The sequence below is a fragment of the Micropterus dolomieu genome, linkage group LG06, assembly GCF_021292245.1.
Source record: "Micropterus dolomieu isolate WLL.071019.BEF.003 ecotype Adirondacks linkage group LG06, ASM2129224v1, whole genome shotgun sequence".
Lineage (NCBI taxonomy): Eukaryota > Metazoa > Chordata > Actinopteri > Centrarchiformes > Centrarchidae > Micropterus > Micropterus dolomieu.
In genome coordinates, this window is record NC_060155.1 from 20,146,435 (window position 1) to 20,165,401 (window position 18,967).

Genomic DNA, 18,967 nt, shown 5'->3' on the forward strand with positions numbered 1-18,967 from the left:
TGCATATTTAGGATTAATCTAACTCTTTAACACACTGAAAATCTTTAAATACAAAACACAGGTTTAAAATAGTTTTATTTAAAACCCATCCATGTGAGTATTTAAGGGTCAAATAAGAAAGAGTTGACATCACTGACACCTGTATATACCACAGGCCTTATAAAATTCACAAGAACAGAATATGATTTAAAAACAAGTATGCAGCATGCAACTTCTAGTACAGCATTCCCGTAAGGACAATCAAACGCAACACATGTAGACAAAGTGTAGCAATGATGTAAACTGTTTATTTCTTACATACTACTTTATTATGAAAAAAAGACAGTGAAGACAGGAAGAAAGGAAAGCATGACGGTGTCTTCTCAACACAAGTGTACTGCTGTGAACGAGATCAGAGAGAAACAGCAGATATCTCCATATGTCTGAAATGGCTATTTTATTTCCAATTGCCGATTCAGATTATGGGTTTGGATAAATATACAAAGGTGATAACCTGTTGGATGCAGCATAACAATAAACAGCATCCATCTATTAAAGATAATGTTGCTACAGGAAGTCATTGCACTACTGATGTGATGCATTCCTGTTTATGAAGTCCCATGCACTGCACCACGACCAAGGCACAGAGGCAGCCATTCAACCTGATAACAGTGATAACATTGGTTTTGGCACTTAGGGATTGGAGTTAAGATAAACAAAATGGAAATAGGAAGCGCTAGATAGGTAAAAATCAGTAGAAAGAGCCTGGGGCTTTGTGTTCAGAATTTGGCACGGATTCTGTCCAATGGATCCGTCTCCCACATCGCGGGATCCCAAGCCTGGAACCAGCCAGTGAAAGTTGGAGGTTCTGCCCCCTGTTTGATGGTGGTGATGGCCAGTCCTTTGCGACCAGAAGGGTCTGAGTCCACATAGTCTTTTGCTGCATGACAAGAAGTAGAAGAAGAGACAGAAAGACAGAGACAGGAGTGAGAATATGTAAAACTCTAACAGCATAATTTTGCTGACAACAGACTTTGAATATTGTTTCACTAGTGTAGAGGGCCTGCTGCCAACTAAAAAGAGGGTGATGAAGCCAGTGAGTGTGAATCATTAAACAGTAAAGCAGGCCTTAAAACCAAAACAATCAGCCCAAAGAGGCTAAAATACTCCCTAGAGCTGAAGGGAACTGCAGAGTCCGGTGATTATTTTCTGTGGGTTTTGTCACTGAGCGACACCATTCACATTACACTAATTATTTTTTCGATTGATGATATAAAAATATTGATTAGTTCCACTTTAAATGTTGCAGCTGAATATGTAGCTACTGAGAAGTAAACAAATTAATACTAATACTATTACTTTAATTCAACCTAACATCTATGACACTATAGTACATTCTGGCAGCAAGCATCTGAATTACGATGATCTGAGTGGTTTTCCGTGCAACAAACCTATTTTGGGAGCTCCCGTCTTTTCCTCAGCATTAGCCTCATTGCCAACCCAAAGGAAGATCTACAGGGAAGAGAAACACACTCAGTGACTCAAATAGTCTCCAGTCATGCAGAGTTTAAAGAGTAATTATGCATCTATGGAGTCTCTGAATTTAACACATTAAAACCATGTTTTTCAAGCTCAAATGGTGACGACAGAGAGCTTATCTCACCTGATCCCAGGTATCCAGGAGCATGACATCATCAGTGGCCAGGTCTGACTGAGTGAAGTCCCCTGGGACTTCTTCAACCTGATAGACAGAAGATGAAAACTCAGACCGACTGTGTGTAGATTTGTGAGTGAAAGTTTATGCTACCGTGTATTAACACGTGTTGACAGGATAAACCTCTTCACAATGTGACTTACAATAAGTCTTCCAGTTTTGTTGGAGCAGCCAAACAGACGTGGGGGGTGGACCGTCTTCTGCAGACTCTTGGAGGTCTGGTAGTCTTTCTTGCCACCAAGAGCAGTCCAGAAATCAGCTGGGAGGGAAGAAAATACAACAGCCATCAGCTTCAAGTAGTTTGTCCCATACTTGGTGCTTTGTTTGTCTAAACAGGAAGTGAATCATATCCTCGTCTTTTCAAGTTTAATCAAATGCAGTTATGTCTCATCAGGCCAATCAGTCATTGGGCCAATCACTATTTCTGTATGGCAAGATACAGCATGTAGGAATTTTAGAGTCTAGTACCTTCATTAGAACAATCAGTGCAAAACAGACATGAGGTGCTTTTAATCCTTATGTAAAATTAGATCAATGACTTAGATAAAGTACAACCTCTTGGCTTTAAATTACTCCACAGCCATTGGAGAGTAAATCATTGGCAAAAGCACACCAGTATTGTCTAGAATAGTCCCTAAAATATCACCTTTTGCACATAAATTAAGGAATATTTAATATAAGTGGTCCCCCAGTTTCTTTACATGGGGATAAGTATTAGTAACAACACTGCTACACTAATAATTTGTCCTTTCTCTTGTTATATTACATACAGTATATTGGTCCTCAGAGGACACCCACCTGGCTCCTTTCCCTCTGACACCTGGCTGGGATTGCCACCCAGGAAGCCAACCACATGCTTGGCAGCCTCCACCTCCACATCACTGGCACCAAGTCCCCGCCACACAAACAGGGCACTCGGGGATTTCAGCACAAACACATCATTGGTGTTCAGACTGGAAGCAGTGACATTGACCTGAGGAAACCGATTTAGACAAGTTAGAGGTGGAAATCTCTGCACGGTGTCCTATATGGATGTGACAACACAAATCCGTGTAATAGCAGTCAGTTCACCTCCACTGCCCGGGTGGCCTTGGAAGAGCTCTGCCGGATGTGGAAGAGACGAGTGCTGCTGGCCTGCGACTGTCCACCTTTGCGTGACGTTCCTCCGCTGTGGATGATCATGGGTTTGCCCTGGAACAGGCTCATCAGGTGTGGAGGCTCCTGGCCCTGAGTGACTCTCACCTTTGGTTGAAGTCAAATAAAAGCAGCATGGATCACAAATGCTACCTGTGATTTAAAGTGCATGTAATTTGTGTAAAATGGGCTACAACATACAAGACCACCTGAATGGTATTTAAGGAATACATTTATAAAATAACACCTAATAATTATTGGTGAGGGTTTATAATATTCAATTGATTCCTACATCACATAAATAAATTTAAAAAATGAAACTCTTTCTTAACTATCTGCTCCAGTTGTGAGTTGATGTTTCACATTTTAACCCTGTTATGGCCATAAAAAAATTGTGAATCCTGAAATTGTGATGTGGCATCTGTGGAAGTGTAGTAGATTGATTGGAGTGGCATCAAAATGAACATTACAGTGACACTGCCCTCTGCTGGTCATCTGAGGTTGGTTGTTTTTCATGGGGGAAGAGTGAAGTTACTGCTTAGATATTTGGTATTGGTCAGCTGTACTTAATCCTCTGTCATAATTAGGTTAAATAGTTTAGAGAGTCCCAACCCTCATTAGCACAAGGTAGCCAGGTATTATGCTCTCCTGTCTCTGTGAGCTATTAAACTCATACACTATAGCACGTAAGACAATAACTTTATACAACTTGCAAAATTTCATGAGCTACTTAATAAAAAAGTAAATGTTAGGTTACTGTGAAAATTTCAAGTTAGTTCTCAATTTACACCTTATCTGCAACGTCTTACTCAACTTTCACATTTGTCTTCTCATCTTCAGAGAACTCTGCACCATTGTCTATTCATGTCTGCTTCTTGGAAAAATAACTCCTCATTTGAACTTGTTTTTATACGTTATGTAAAAGTGAGCAGTGCATCAGTGTCGCGCTCTAACCTGAACCGGGGATCCTCCCATTGAGTCATCAAGCTGCACTGTGAGGAACGCAGAGGCTGCCAGCTCGTCCTGTGTGCACTTCAGCCCCTGCCTGACACAGTAACATACACACAGGCCATTTACTGGAGTATATGTGATCTTAGACTGGGTGTGGTGGGAGTAGAGTGAGTGGACGCTCTAGTGCAGTTTATAATTCATATAGGATTAAACAAATTGCACTGTACATACATGTTTGTATGGAGTTTTCTTTATACCCACCAGGTGTATATGAGGTGTTGCTCACGGCTTCCCACTTTGTAGCTATAGAGGATGAGGTAACAGTCTCCGCCGTAGAATTGACCGTAGGAGGTGGGATCCACAGGCACCTTTTCGCCGTTCTCAACACGCCAAATCTGAAAGCCAGATCACAACCTGTTTTACTCACCCTTACCACACCACCCTTTATCTGGGCCTTTTTTAAAAAAAAAAAAAACTTTTAGCACACTCGTACCTGGACCTTGCCCTTGCCATCATCCACCATGCCATGCTGGGCTGCCATGGCCTTGTTGGAGTGCAGGGTGGAGGCATCAAAGGGCACCTGCTTCACTTTGGCAATTTGGCCGATGGTGTAGGCCTTACTGGGCCCTGTAGTCTGTTCTTTGTCCCTCCAGTCGCTGAAGAACTGCTTAAACAGAGTCGTCTCAGCTCCTGCAGGAAGCACTTGGATCTGCAAGGGAAACAGTTCAGAGAGGGATTTTAGCCACAAAAATGATGTGGAAACAAGATTCTGCTTTTCTGTAAGACTCGTGTTTTCTGTCAGAGTGATTGTGCACATGTCGGCTTTACCTGTGTCTTAGCGGAGTATCCCTTGTCTTTGATGAACTGCTGACCTACTGACATGGCTGCTTTACGCTCTGCCAGGTTGGCCTTGGGACCTGGTTGGAGACATGACACAATAAGATAGTCATAATTCTCAGAAACATGGTGCATTTAGACTCTTCCTTATGCTACGTAGAGAGAGAACCTATGTAATAAACTAAATGAATATTCAAATACAGAACTTGGAGAAGGCAGGTATGTAAAGGAATAATTTACTGGGTTTCCACCTCCAGGAGGCTCCAAAACACCTAAGACTGATCTCTGACAAGAATTACTGTAAATGTGGCCACTCTAGCCAGTACCAAAACTAAATTGTGTATGCAATAGTAGGCACAATTTATTATTTAAAAAAATAAACTGAGAAAATCGAGTCAGAAACATGTGTTTTAACTTGAGGGCATAACTACATTTGCACTCTTCAACCAGCATTTTTATAATTCTATGCAGAAAAAAACAGTGAGGACAGCGAGGAAAGCTAATGTTTGGAGTTTGTTCAACACCATTTTATGCTGTGTTATTGAGTCTTCACCTTTCCAAACAAAGATATTGTTGTCCACCCCGTTGTCCAGGATGTAGCACTCCTCAGGAGACAGCATGCCCTGTTTGAAAGGACTGGAAGGAGCCACAGCGGTCACCTTCATTGGACCACATGCGTCGGAGATCTATGAAGCAAAGGGATAGCATCAGCTACTAGCTCTGTTGTCAAAGTGTAAAGTCCAATGAGGTAATTCTTCAACATGCTCGAAAGATCTTTATTTGTTACAATAGTTTAAGTAAATATTTTTATAAATGCATATTTTTAAGTTCCCAATTGTACAATGTAATGTAGACATTATCATTTGAGCTACATACAAGGACTCAAGGATGTTCAGTGATTCATAAATCCATGGATAATTCAAATATGTGAGCATCTTTGCAAATCATGGGGACTGGATCCAGGCTATAAAATTCAAGTTTTGTTTTTCAAATTCAAATCAGTGCCACAAGAATGCAGCAAAATCTTTTTTTCCCAATTATCAGACTAAATTCCTGGTCCCTACAAAGGGATATTTCAATAAAATATGGAAATTAAAACAGTGAGGACACTGTTATGAAATCTTATCTTCCACCCAGAAATAAAAGTCACATTTATATCGCTATGTTTGATTGTCAATTTTATTACTCACCATGTAGAGGGCACCCTTCATCCTGTTGGAGGTGTCCACTTTCTCATCATCCGGAGTACTGGGAGCAATGGCGGTTTTGGGCCCCAGAGCCTACACAACCAGAGAAATTAATCTTTGTGCTCCTCTTTTTGTCATAATTATCGCCTGTGCTTAAAGTAACAATTGTGTTATATACACAGATAAAGATACAACAGCTTGATAGTGAGTTTGTTTAGTAGAATATGCTCTACAGCTTTTTTCAGATTAATGATTAATGAATTTAAAACATATGCTGTAAACCCCCTCTCCTTTCTCTCACATTAGGCCTCTCTGGAGTTCACCTCTCTTGTTAAAAAAGGAAGTGTTTACAATGTCGCCTTGGCACAGAGTTGGCACATAAGCAGCACATTACAAAGGACAGCATTATGTCCTCTCGTTCCCACGCTGACTAAACTCATCAGCCATGAAATGCATCAATAATTATTGCTTCTGCTCACACTCAACTCCAGTGTGTGGCTGAGATTTGCCAGGAGAGGGAAAGAAAATGACGAGTGTGTGTAGTGTGTGTGTGTGTGTGTGTGTGTGTGTGTGTGTGTGTTTGTTTTCACCTGTATGAGTGCTTCTGGCTCCTCCCCCTCCTCCACTACGTGAAGTTTGGCTCTGCCGTTTCTTTCATTATCTCTGATGTCAATGGTGACCCCAGCGGCCTTCAACCTCTCAAAACGGTTGCACTCACTGCCACACCACTGATAGACTTCCTGCAGGAGAGGGGAAGATATAATAAGACTTGAGATTTCAGATCTGATTACTGGTGGTGACAGCAAGTGCTGTTTAATACTACCAAAGTTCTGGGGGCAGCAGACACAGCTATTTTGTCAGAAATATAACAGAGCAGCCAAACAAACTTAGCAAAGAAAAAACTCATTATTAAATGTTGGGTTTGTTTTATCACAAGCATAGATTATGCTGCATCGTTTTCTGTGAATCCCTAATGCTTGGGTATCCAATTGGAATTCAGCATGGGAATGGCGACACTAATAATAAAATGGATTATTTAGAGAGGTACTTATAGGCTGAAAAATGGGATTGTAAAAGTATAAAGTCTTAACTCTATCACAGTAAAATATTTTAATACAGTGCAGATATTTATATGAGAGTATAGTATTAGTAATAAATACAGTGTACGGAATAGCCACCCACACACATAGATACTAAAACCCAGATAAAACCCAGCTCACCGGGCCCAGGTCAACAATGAAGCAGTCTCCCTTGTTGAAGCTGGACCAAGACATCTCCACCTCTGTTGCTCTGATGGCCCTCCGACCCTTGATATGCAGCAGGCGCTTCACGTTCATGTCATTGGTCACTACATGCTGAAAACCTGAGGCCACACCTCCTTTCTGTGACAAAAAGTAATGATTCAAGTGAGGTTTTAAACAGGGAAAACATCCCTAAATTCTCAGCTTAATTTGAAATGTGTACATGAGTACAGTCAAGGAAAGAAAAAGCAAACATTTTACATCACGGTTTTACTTTACAACAACTATATGTTAGCCACACAAATGCACTACTGAGAGGCCTGAGGCAGGACGTGTGGAGTCAGATGATTTAATGAGACACAGAGCTCAACATTTGCTGCACAGTGGGGGTGAAATGTGTTTTACACAGCAATGTAATACCTCAAAGGAAAAAAGGATTTAAATTGCGCTGCCAAATAATGAGATTAACATGTTCTATCACTCACAGCAAACAAAGGCAATCAACCTTATCAAATGGGAAAAATGAAACTAACATGATGCCTGCTTCTGTAAAAGAGGACCATGTCTGTTCTATGTAACAGTGGTGTACCTGGGAGGCAGGATGGTCTCGCAATGTGCCGTCCTTGGTGAAGCCATTAAACAAAACAGGTATTCACAAGACATGCAAACAAAATGCTGCAAATGAGCAATAGACGCACTTTCTGCTGGAGGAAAAGCTATGTGACTGCTTTGATAGACGATGTATGATGGGCTTTTCAGCATGTAGAAACTAAAGTTGAGATCAAGCCCTATCACTTCATGAGGGCAAAAACAAAGAGAGATTTCCTTGTTCTTAAATTTCCATTGAGGGCTTAGCATTTACCCACAAAGGCACAGTCTTGTTAGCATCTGGAGTAATGGCTATTTAGGCCTCAAAATGGAAACCACATTCATGCCATTCATCTTTCTAGAGAGAGCGGCAGTAACATTTTCCGTGGCAACAATGCAGGCTCTGTTTATTCTAATAGAAAGATTGTTTCCTAACAGTGGAGTTATCCAAACTTTGAAGAGATAATGAGGTTTAGTTCAGTTTCTAACTCTTTTTTTCTGAAGAACACTGTGTAACCGTGTGTGTGTGTGTTGTGTGAATTGTTTCCACAATCCAACTATGCAAAGTAGTAAAGAAGACTTTGGGGCTAATTACATCCAACTAGAGCCAGAAGGGGGGTTGGATGGTTTTCATGGCAATGAGAAACAGATGGCTGGTAAAAAGAAAAAAAGTGACCTAGTTTGTGTCTTCAAAATGTCCTCCTTTGAACAGGCTGGTTGCCTTGGTGTCAGTCAGTTAGACACACCCTGGGATGTATTTAGCAAAAAACTTCATTCATCAGCTAAACTGCATGGCAAAGTTCATGGGATGCTGACAATCATTAAACCATGACGATGAGGTCAAAGACGGCTCTGAGACAGTTTCTCCATTTGTTTGTTTATTGTCATAATAATCTCTTTATTGCTCACTTTATGATTTATAGTGTATATTTTTGAGCAACAGTCCCAACACCTTTTTTCTTGTAAACCCTTAATACACAGCAGTGTCTACTTGTGACACATCACATGGTGCATATCTGTTTGTTCTTGTTTAAAGAGGTAAAACTGTGCAGTATTTAAGAAGAAATACGACTTCAGCCATGATAGGTTGTACTTAGGGACAGCAGGGCTTTGAGCTACATGCTCATAGTGACAATACTAACATGCTGATGTTTAGCATGTAAAATATTTACACTGTGAAGCACTGATCTAGATTATATTCATTCAGATAGTGACATCACCTGTCTGACGTTGTCTCTGCCGTACAGTTGAGCTCACCTGGTACTTGATTCCTGACTTGAAGTATCCCAGAAAGGTGTTGGATTCGGAGTTCTGCAGCTCCCTGTACTGCACTGGCCCACCACCCAGGAAGTCATCCAGCTGTGTGGCAAAGATGGCCGCCGCTCCACTCTCATCCTGTGAACACTCGTCCCCTGCAGGAAGGGGACATTTGTAGTCAAACTGTCCGCCCCAGTTCTTTTATACTCTAACTGTATCACATAGATACTCAAGGATAGAATTTCCCAGGAAAGCAAGAAGTTATTTTACATTAGCAAAATGCAGCACTTTAGTTCCTGCACAGACCTTAAGGGACCTCTGAGTCAGGACTGAAGGCTTTAAATAACATAAACCACATCTGCAGCAGAGCTGATTTGTATTCTTCAATTACTGTCCGATGGCACATCACGGATAAAACTATTCCATAATTCTAGATGACATTGATCCCAGAGAGGGGGATTAATTATGTCCTTGTGTTATTTCTGTGGCAGCAGAGAACTAAAAGGACTGTCTGTGTGCTGGCACTGGAAGAGACTGGTACCTTCAGGGGTATTCTAGATGTGAGTCATGCAGCGGTTTCTTTTAGATCTCTGTTTTTGTTATGTAACTGAACATTTATGGGGCATGAGAAGACTTTGACTTAATTTTAGGACTTAAAGTAGTTAAGGTTGCGTGTCTTTGTTTGCTCTGCACAAGCCTAAACTGAGAGCAGACAGCACAGAGAGGGCACTGTGTGGCGGAGAGGAACCTCACACACTAGTATGACTTTTAGAGTAGAAATTTTCAGCAATTCATACAGCAGAGGATGTTTCAGATGCCTAATGTGATCTATAGTCCCTTGAGCATGAGGTAGTTTCAGTCGCTCTGTTAGTCTCATAATAACTAAAACTTTTTAGTGTGCATGTTTAGGCATTTGTATGGCTGTAAGTATAAAAATGCATGAATGTTGATGGTGATTCCTTGTGCAATATCCGTGCATGTAAGGTAAGTGGATCAGCTTTGGGGGAAGTTACTTTTTAATTAATAATTGACTTTAGTGAGTGACTTTCAGGAACTTAAAACAATACTGTATGTTTATACCCACTTCAAGATCCAAGACTTTACTGCCATATAAACAATAGCAATTTGCTTTGGTGAGCTCACATAATACAAAACAATAAGCAGAAACCCCATCATATAACCACTCAGAGACCAAAAACAAAAATTATAAAACCATTTTCATACAATAAAACATAACAAAATAATAAATTAAGGAAACATGCTGCAGTAAAATGACTTCTGCTACCAAGTTCTGTTGATTATATCTCATTAATGCAATGCAAGTTATGCATAATTTACATACTTCTTGTAAAGCAATATAAACAGCAAGATGTCCATTTGCTGCGTGTTGTTCAGAAAAAAGTAATCATATTTTACGTTCAAACTAGCCTTAAATGGGATTATTAACATGTTGCCCCATTTTGAGGTGCACAATATGTGTCTATGTCTTACCCAGCCACATGTGTATGTTGTATGAAGGGGCTGAGGTGGTGAAGAGCAGCAGGTAGGCGTCCCCGGTGTAGAAGCTGCCATGCAGGGCCTTAGGAACCGGCTTCAGGTCCAAGTTCTCGATACGCCACACCTGCAGCCCCGGCTGCTTTCCTGCACCCACAAACTCCTTATGGGAAACCATGATGGCTCTGAGAGTAAGACAGAGATGGGGGACAGTGAGATGAAGAAAGAAGGAGGGCAGGAATAAACAAGGAGATGCAGGAGGCCAGAGGGAGACAGGTGACAGACATTGAGTGATTTCAATATTTTTGCCTTGCAAAACGTTGCTGCAAATGGAAGACAGAGAGATGCAATATAGCAACATAATGTGAGGAACCTATTTTTTGGCAGCAACATCGTGTGTTTCCTGAACAGTATGCTTTTGTAGAGTTGTGGGTAACAGCTTAGCGAGACTATAAATATATGTGTTAACTTGACAGGAGGCCTCTTGTCATGTCATGCTGCCCAAACAAGACAAACTAGTTCTTAAACCTATTATTACATCAATTTAGTCATCTATAGCTGCTGCTGCCACCTCTGTAAATTGTTCACTGTGTTACTGCTTTCACAAAACGTTTACAGATACATAATTGTCAAGTTGCTTTGAACCTTGGAGCCTCTTGGATTATATATTTATGTCAAAATCCAGTGTAAATGATCACACGAGTGTCAGAGAACAAAAAAAGCTTTTGTAATATCTTAATTTCTGAAAATAAAGCTTATAAAAACCATCACATTGTCTGAAATAAAATATGTTTTAACTACAAACATATTGATGCAGGAATTTTGAACCATTATCAGTCGATATTTAATCAGTAAATAATACCAACGTAAGAGAGATAACCACTGTACACACAGCACGATGTATGTGACCTAATTCTTAACTCACATATTTTATGTTTTTATAGCTGATATGGAGTGAAAACAAAACTAAACGTTACAGTGTTACTACTGCAGACTGCATCAATAAATGAATCTTGTGAACTAACTGTGGCACAGTTAACAAACTCTTCAGTATGAACAAACATGGCATTCAGAATTAAAGGAAGTAAGATTTAAAATAAAAACTTTACATCATGATGAGAGCGGAGCCTTTGCACCACTAACGTTGGGAGATTATGTTTGCAACTATTACACAAGAGCCAGATTACAAATCGTGGGGCTGCAGGATTATGACTGCAGGGAGGCTGATGTCTACTGTAAGGACGCAAGACTGGCAATGCCCACTTCCTCATTTCAGTTGCTGCTTACACTCCATACTTTACCCTGTGATCCACACACATCCCACACCTGCTCATTATGCACGGTGTATGATTACTGACAAATATTGACAGATTACATCAAACCAGCCAGCCACACGAGTCAGAGATAATCCAAACAATCACCACCACACCCTGAAGGAGGAATATTATTGTGGAGTTTCTTCAGCTGTGTCTTCAATGAGTGGCTCAGGTTTCAGTGTTGAGGAAACACCCAGTAGACTTCCTGTAACAGTCTGATCAATAAATGCTGCATCATAGACACATCTTCAGTCCACTTGAGATTCATGGACGTTTACTGTCTGGAGCCAGATGCATTGTTAGTAACACTGGTGTGACACAATGCAGATCCTAATACTACAGGTCTGTGGGGATACATGCAGATATGTTTGCTGGGAAGAGCATCTCTAACGAGTGACTACATCTAAGAAGTGCTGCGCAAGCCCTGCTCTTTGGTCAGAGCTGATGCCAGGCTTGTAGGGTGTATCTCTTTATTTACTTAACTGGCTTTAATCTGTAACGAACAAAATAGAACAGAAGCCACGATTTATATTTACAATTTGCATAACGCCCCCCTTTTGGAGGGGACTAGCCTAATACATAACATCCAAACTACTATTTCCTGAACTTCTAACTTAGGTTTCTGTGCTCCATTTCACTCACAAGATAATAACAGACAATAACAGAGTATTTCCTCCATAATAAGCAATGCATTCGCCTCTGCTTCCATAACTAATCGAGACGGGTTGGTTCCTCTGTTTTGGGCCGTCTCACTGGCTGCTGTGACTCATGAAAGAGAAATGAACGGAGACTTTCCACATCTGGAAATTCCGTCACTTCAAACCTTACAATCGTGAAATAAACCGGCCACAACCGAGCAAAAACTCAGCGGTCATCAAAACAGTTAACGTGCATGCTTTATCTAAGAAATCCTGCACGATTTATAAAAGCTTGTGAGAATATAGTCTATATCATAGTTCGGGAAATAGAAAAAGGTACGTGCATGTCGACTGGAAGTAAGAGAACTCACAATTTGATGAATCACACGGGAGAGAGGAGCAGAACCGCTGGTGGAGGTTGTAGATGTGAGAGTGAGCTGAGTATGGAGAGTCTTTATGTGTTTATGTGTAGTACAGGAGGAGGAGGAGGAGGAGGAGGGAGTGTTCAGGCTGTCAGTGTGTCTGGCTTAAGAGGAGAGAAAGCACTGATTGGTCAACAGAAACAGCAAAGATGAATATGCTTCTTTCAGCTTGTGTGAGAAAAGATTTCCCCAAAGATGCATTTAAACTGTCTATGTCATTCAGGAACACACTTCTTCAAGTTTTCCCTTTCAGTGTTGAACTGAACTTGACTCCGTGCTCCTTGTTGTTTGCTGTGCAGATTAAAAGGTGTTCAGATAGGCAGAGACAAAGGTCATGAAGTCATAGTTTCTTTCTTGAAGCAGCAGTTGATGCAACAGCTTGTGGCTTTTGTCTTTGGCTTAAAAGGAATCTTGTGACTGTAAAATAACCCTGAGGAAAAGATGATTTCCTAGAATGCAGAGTCAACATGATATACATGGGAAAAATCAGTGGCACTAGCTAAATTAAAACAAATTACTTTAGTCAAAAGTCTGGATTTTAAAGAAGATTGTGGTGAATTTTAGAGATAGACAGTAGACACCACAAATGCCAAAAAGACGATGCAAAATATTCAATTTGATGAGTGCTGTCTCATTACACACAGACAAACACATTATTTACAACAGCCCCACCCTTTTTTACCGCTCCGCAAAGAACCTGTTGCGCCATATATCCAGTTCAAACCTGAAGGTATGCTCACATAGGTCACAACCAGCCTCTACCTCTGTCTGCAGACAGTGTGTTTATTTGGATGTTTCCTCACCTTGGATGGTTGTTTATACATAAATGTGGCACACACAAGGATGATAAACAAAACCATATACAGGCATCAGCTTCAACATGAAGCCACTACTTAATGCCACAGCTGGTAATGAAATGCACTCATGTGAGAGGACACTCCACAGCAGATCTGGTTTGGCTGTCAGCACAATTTCAGATTACGCTTCACTTGCATTCAGGCCCGTTGGGAACAAAGAGCTCTTCCTCTGTGTTTTGGTGTGGTGATGAGTTCTGATTTACAAACCTTCAGGGGCCCACTTCTGCTTTACAACTACAGCAAACTACATGATGGCTGGCACAGTACGGGGGGGGGGGGAACTACTTGTCAACGTGTTGCTGCTGATGCTGATGAAGCTTTAAAGGGAAGTGGACTGGGATGACAAACCGTTTTCACATGTCATTTCAACATAAAAGTTTTGTGACACTGTAAAAAAAACCTTCCTAAAGTTACTAAAGACCTGTATGCCGAACACACTATGTCAGTGTAAACAGTTCATCATTAGAAGACTCCAACAGCTGGTGAGCACATCACAATCAAAAACATGAGACATTTGTGTTTCTTTGTCTGAGGTTTGTGTTGATGTATGCACATGCCAAATTAAACTCAACATTCAAACCAGATTTGACTGAATGAGCTGATTGGATCTGTAAAAAGAAGAAGCATCTGTGCCACTGTCATTCTGGTTTCTATCGATAGATTCTCACAGCTCATTGCTGAAATACAGAATTGGCTTTGTTTTTAGATTCACTCACTTTTCTCCATCCACATCGGCTCATAAATATAATATAAAAATGTACCTAATTTTATTGATATTCTTCATAAGCCACACCATCACTCTGAACTCATTTGTTTATCTGTGGGTAGTAGGACAACGCGTGTGAGTCTTATCATCAAACAGGATGTGTTATGTAGGCTCGCTGCCAAAACCCCACTGCGCCACACACTGACAGCTGACTGATGCAAGTCCTCAGTGACAATAAAACCAACCCAAAATGGATTAGACTCTCATAATCAGAAGCTTACACTGTGAGAATGATGCAATTTCACAGAGTCAAATGAAGCACAAATAATCTCCCACTTTTCCAGTGAATTATCAGGATGTCAAGTAAAACTTAAAATATCCAACCAATATGTCGTATTCACGTTTTTCTGCTACAGCCCAGAGTGGTTATATGCTTATAACAAGTTTAAAGAATGTAGTTAATCATCTTGGAAAATACGCTTAGTCACTTTCGTCCCAACAGTCACATGAGAAGATCGATACCACTCCGTGGTGTGTCTGTTTCATGTGTTGGAGCCATTTACAGTAGCGTAGCATTTTAACTAGACATAAGGGGAAACAACTAGCCTGGCTCGGCCCTTTTCAATGTGATCGAAAGACTCCAGGAAGTTACTGGGTTTAGCCATGAAATGGTCTGACAAATGCTGTCCCACATGTCCTTGTGGCAGCAACATTTTAAGCAATGCAGCATAAACAGCGCACATGCCAGGAAACTTTATATACTTATGTCTGAATATGATTTACTCTAGCCACACGCTCAGTTCTTTTTATGTAATCATTATTTTAATTACTTAACTTTCTCTACTTGTATATTGCTTTTAATATTATTTTATATTTTCCATAATATTCTTAATTTCAACGTTTTAATCTTTTAATTTGTTTTGTTTTTATTTTTAACAACCATTTATTTTGAAACTGATTTAGAGTATTGTATCTTATGTACACAATGAAAACATCCTTTCTTGAGAGTTGTGATTCTGTGTTGGACAGGAAACCATACTTTTATTCCCAGAATATCCCAAAATGTCTGAAATATCGAAATGTGGCTCCGGTGTCAGTCAAACCAAACATGCTCCAGGCTCAGAACCACAAATCTTAAGTTGTCGCTACCCAGGAGACCCAGTCCTACTCTTTCTGTATGAAGATTAAGATTAATGAGAGAAAGGCCAAAACCAGTAAGCTGCAGCTTGGTGATTGTGGAGTGCTGTGGGAGGAGAGAGCAATAACCTTTCATCAGTGTCAGCTGTGAATTGTTGTTGTGTGCTTAATCAAACTGCACCTTGAGAAACAACGCTGGGCCAACTCCTCTACGCTACTCCATGAAAGATCCACTGAACGAGTTGGACCAGTTCAGTTTCATCGTATCTTTGTCAGAAAAATTGGGAAATTGTCTATGCGTAGCTGTGATCAGAGCTGGGTTAACCCTGGTGCTACAAACTGACAGACAAGCACAGATGTGTGGTTTTTCCAGGGAGTCCATGTTAAATTACTGTTAGCTCTCCTGAGTGTGTGGGCAGTCAGATGAGGATTGCACAACACCTTGGTGACTGGTATAAGAAAGGCATTTGTCACAATACAGAAAGCTGTCGAGCCATGAACACAGATAACCTGTATTGTCCACCAGCCTGACCCCCAGGAGAAAGACATCTGAGACAGTTAACAATTACATTTCAAAACACAGTACATCACATTTTGAGTTTATTTTTTCATTTCATGAGTTAATTTTTATGAGTTTTGTGAGCATCAAAGCACAGAATAAACAGAAGATCAAACTCTATCATGATTCTGCTAGATTGCATTACCAAAGTGGTTCAACCCACAGAGCCAACATCCCCATGTTACAATGAGCAAACAAGGATCTTGTTGCTTTAATCATAGCATTATTACTTTATTGTACAGTACATCACCCGTGTGTTATATTCTACTAAATACTGCTAGCCAAAACATTGGCAGCTGTGGTATGCTCATCTCTGCCAGGCAGCTTACTTACTCCCCCCACATAGCCCTGGTGTTATAACCAGTGTGGTTAGCATATAGACCTTGAAGAACGCTGGCACGCTTGCTCTAGTTTCTAGCATTGCAACTGGTCTGGTCTGAGCGCACCATGCAAGCAACTTTTGCATGCAAACCTCCTCACTTGAAACCGGTAGTTTTATTTTAACTGGGAACTTCTACACTCAAACTCCCTCGGTACAGTATGGAGCTAATGCCTGCAGCTGTAGCACACAGACTGGAAACAAACAGCTAGGCTAGGTATTCATTAAACAGTATGGCCCATTTTAGAATCATATCCCAACAGTCACATGAGAAGATCGATACCACTCCGTGGTGTGTCTGTTTCATGTGTTGGAACCATTTACAATAGCGTAGCATTTTGACTGGACATAAGGGAAAACAACTATCCTGGCTCAGTCCTTTTAAATGTGATCGAAAGACTCCAGGAAGTTACTGCGTTTAGCCATGAAATGGTCTTCCACATAACCCCACTGCCACACTGTCATTTCTTTTACACTTGGGTTTCATATGTATTATATTATACTGAACTATAATTATTGATGCATTGATGTGTTCATCACTTTAATGTTGCAGCTTGTAAAGGATGGAAGTAATGTGATCAATTATTAGTTGATTTATACTTTGGATTAATAATCTGAAACTGCAAATAACTGTAACTAAAGCCATCAAATAAATGTAGTGGAGTAAAAAGTACTATATTGGCCTCCAAAATGTAGTGGATAGGAGTATAGGTTCTGTATATGAGATTCTGGACATGAATATAGCAGCAAATAACAATTTTCTGTGTAAAGAAATAGTGTCATAATGGCATCCTGAGCAGAGAGTGGCATCACACTTCCTTTGTGTGTGTTGTCATTTGAGCTTTTCTGACCTTTGTTTTAGGTAGTTTGGCTAGAGCCCCTATTGCTGGGTTTTTTTTGGTCTGAGGTTCAGACAGCATACAGCTTCCTTTAAGTAGCATAGAATGGAAATATTGGATGTAAAATGTTTAATGACAATGTATTAAATGATGATGTGAAAACAATGTGACATTGCAATGTTAAAGGGGTAAGAAAATACATACATATTATTCTGGGAATTATTTTGTTTATCATTAGCCTCTCACTGTCTTATTTATTTGTCTGTTCTTTTCATCATTAGCAATAAAATAGCAAATAAATTGCACCTATTTTAACCTAAAAATTATTTATAGTTGAAGTTGTAGAAGTTAAATGTGGTACATAAAATACCAAAGTATACATGGTTATGAACGAATAATTCATTGCTTAGCAGATAAAACATTTACTGAATGATAAGTACTGTTTTTTTTCAGTGATCAGCAAACACTGAGGGTGTGAACCCTTTTCAAACACAATAGGAGGATTAACAGAAAACCAAGAACAATTACCTACAGCCTATCCCTTTTTGGAAACCTGTTTTAAATAAGCCTGACTGTTATTGATGGCTGATGATTCAGTCTACCTTAAAACCGGTGGGGTTCAAAGATTTACCATTTTAAAGTTCTGGAATACTGAATCCTGATCAGCTAATAACTAGACAAATTATATTTACATTCATTATACTATTTTATACAAACAGTTTGATATATGATTCCTACATTTGAATATAGGCTTCTTGTTTCATTAGGAAAGGGCCACTCCTTAATTAACATACTCTTTTTCTACACTTGCTTGTGCAGTAGGTTGAGTCTATATTATTTTGAACATTGCTGAGTTTGTGTGTTTGTTGTCCTCTTATTTTAAAGATATCTGTGCACCATTTATAGAGCAGTACAAAGACACTGACAGTAAGCTTTAAAACAAACTGGAGAAGTGAGAGTTCAAAGAGCATCTGCAGTTTTGAGTTTTTTTCTTCAAGATGGCTATCTTGAGACTGAAAATGGGTTAAACACATCATCTGTCTGAAATGTTATCAGCTGCTTCCACACAAAATTGAGAACTTCTATCTGTGCAAAAACACGTTCGTCTATAAAATGAAGGCTGCTGTGTAGACATATTGTACCAAAGAACTTCCATGGAGGAACTAGTGCACAGCTACTTCACACGCAATATACCGCTGAATGTACCACATCCTCTAAAAGAAAAGCGTCACATAGTACAACATACAAAAACTCAGCTAAAGAAAAAGAGCAGAAAGACAGAGATGGTCCTAAAACTAAAGGCCAAAAAAGTTAAAATGATCAGCCACAGCAGGTGCATTTTAGACGTCACACCACCACTTCATGAGAGGGTAGGACACGCAGGTTAATTTGCTGACAGAAATGATTGCGGTCTTTGTCTCCAGTGGCAACACACACCCATAAACCTTCTATCGCACACAAACACACACACAAAGAGAAAACATCCAATAACCAGTGAGGCCTGTGGTAAATGTAAATATGAACATGAACAGCCCCCCTTGTATGTAGGCAGGAAATCAATCACTGTGACATTTACTGCAAGCAAACACCTTATATGATGTGCAACAAATAATTAAACCTTAGGTCTGGATTGATTGGAACAAGTAACCATCATTTTTGTAATTTTGCTTTTGTCTTATGTGATCTAAGTAATGTTGTAGTTCTAATCTTGAGAGCATAGACTCCACCCTGC

General features: G+C 40.0%; 1 protein-coding gene across 1 annotated transcript; it reads right to left on the reverse strand.

Annotated features, from left to right (window-relative positions):
- Positions 1–265: 265 nt before the first annotated feature.
- On the reverse strand, positions 266–12,835 carry scinlb (scinderin like b). Its single transcript, XM_046051867.1, has 17 exons — positions 12,708–12,835; positions 10,380–10,567; positions 8,889–9,043; positions 7,023–7,184; positions 6,393–6,542; positions 5,806–5,895; positions 5,169–5,301; positions 4,607–4,695; positions 4,272–4,487; positions 4,040–4,173; positions 3,782–3,872; positions 2,765–2,935; positions 2,492–2,666; positions 1,837–1,952; positions 1,643–1,720; positions 1,431–1,491; positions 266–919 (listed from the first exon to the last, which is right to left on the reverse strand). The coding sequence occupies exons 2-17, from the start codon at positions 10,558–10,560 to the stop codon at positions 759–761; spliced, it is 2,163 nt and encodes a 720-aa protein (XP_045907823.1). The 5' UTR covers positions 10,561–10,567; positions 12,708–12,835; the 3' UTR covers positions 266–758.
- Between the last annotated feature and the right edge of the window lie 6,132 nt (positions 12,836–18,967).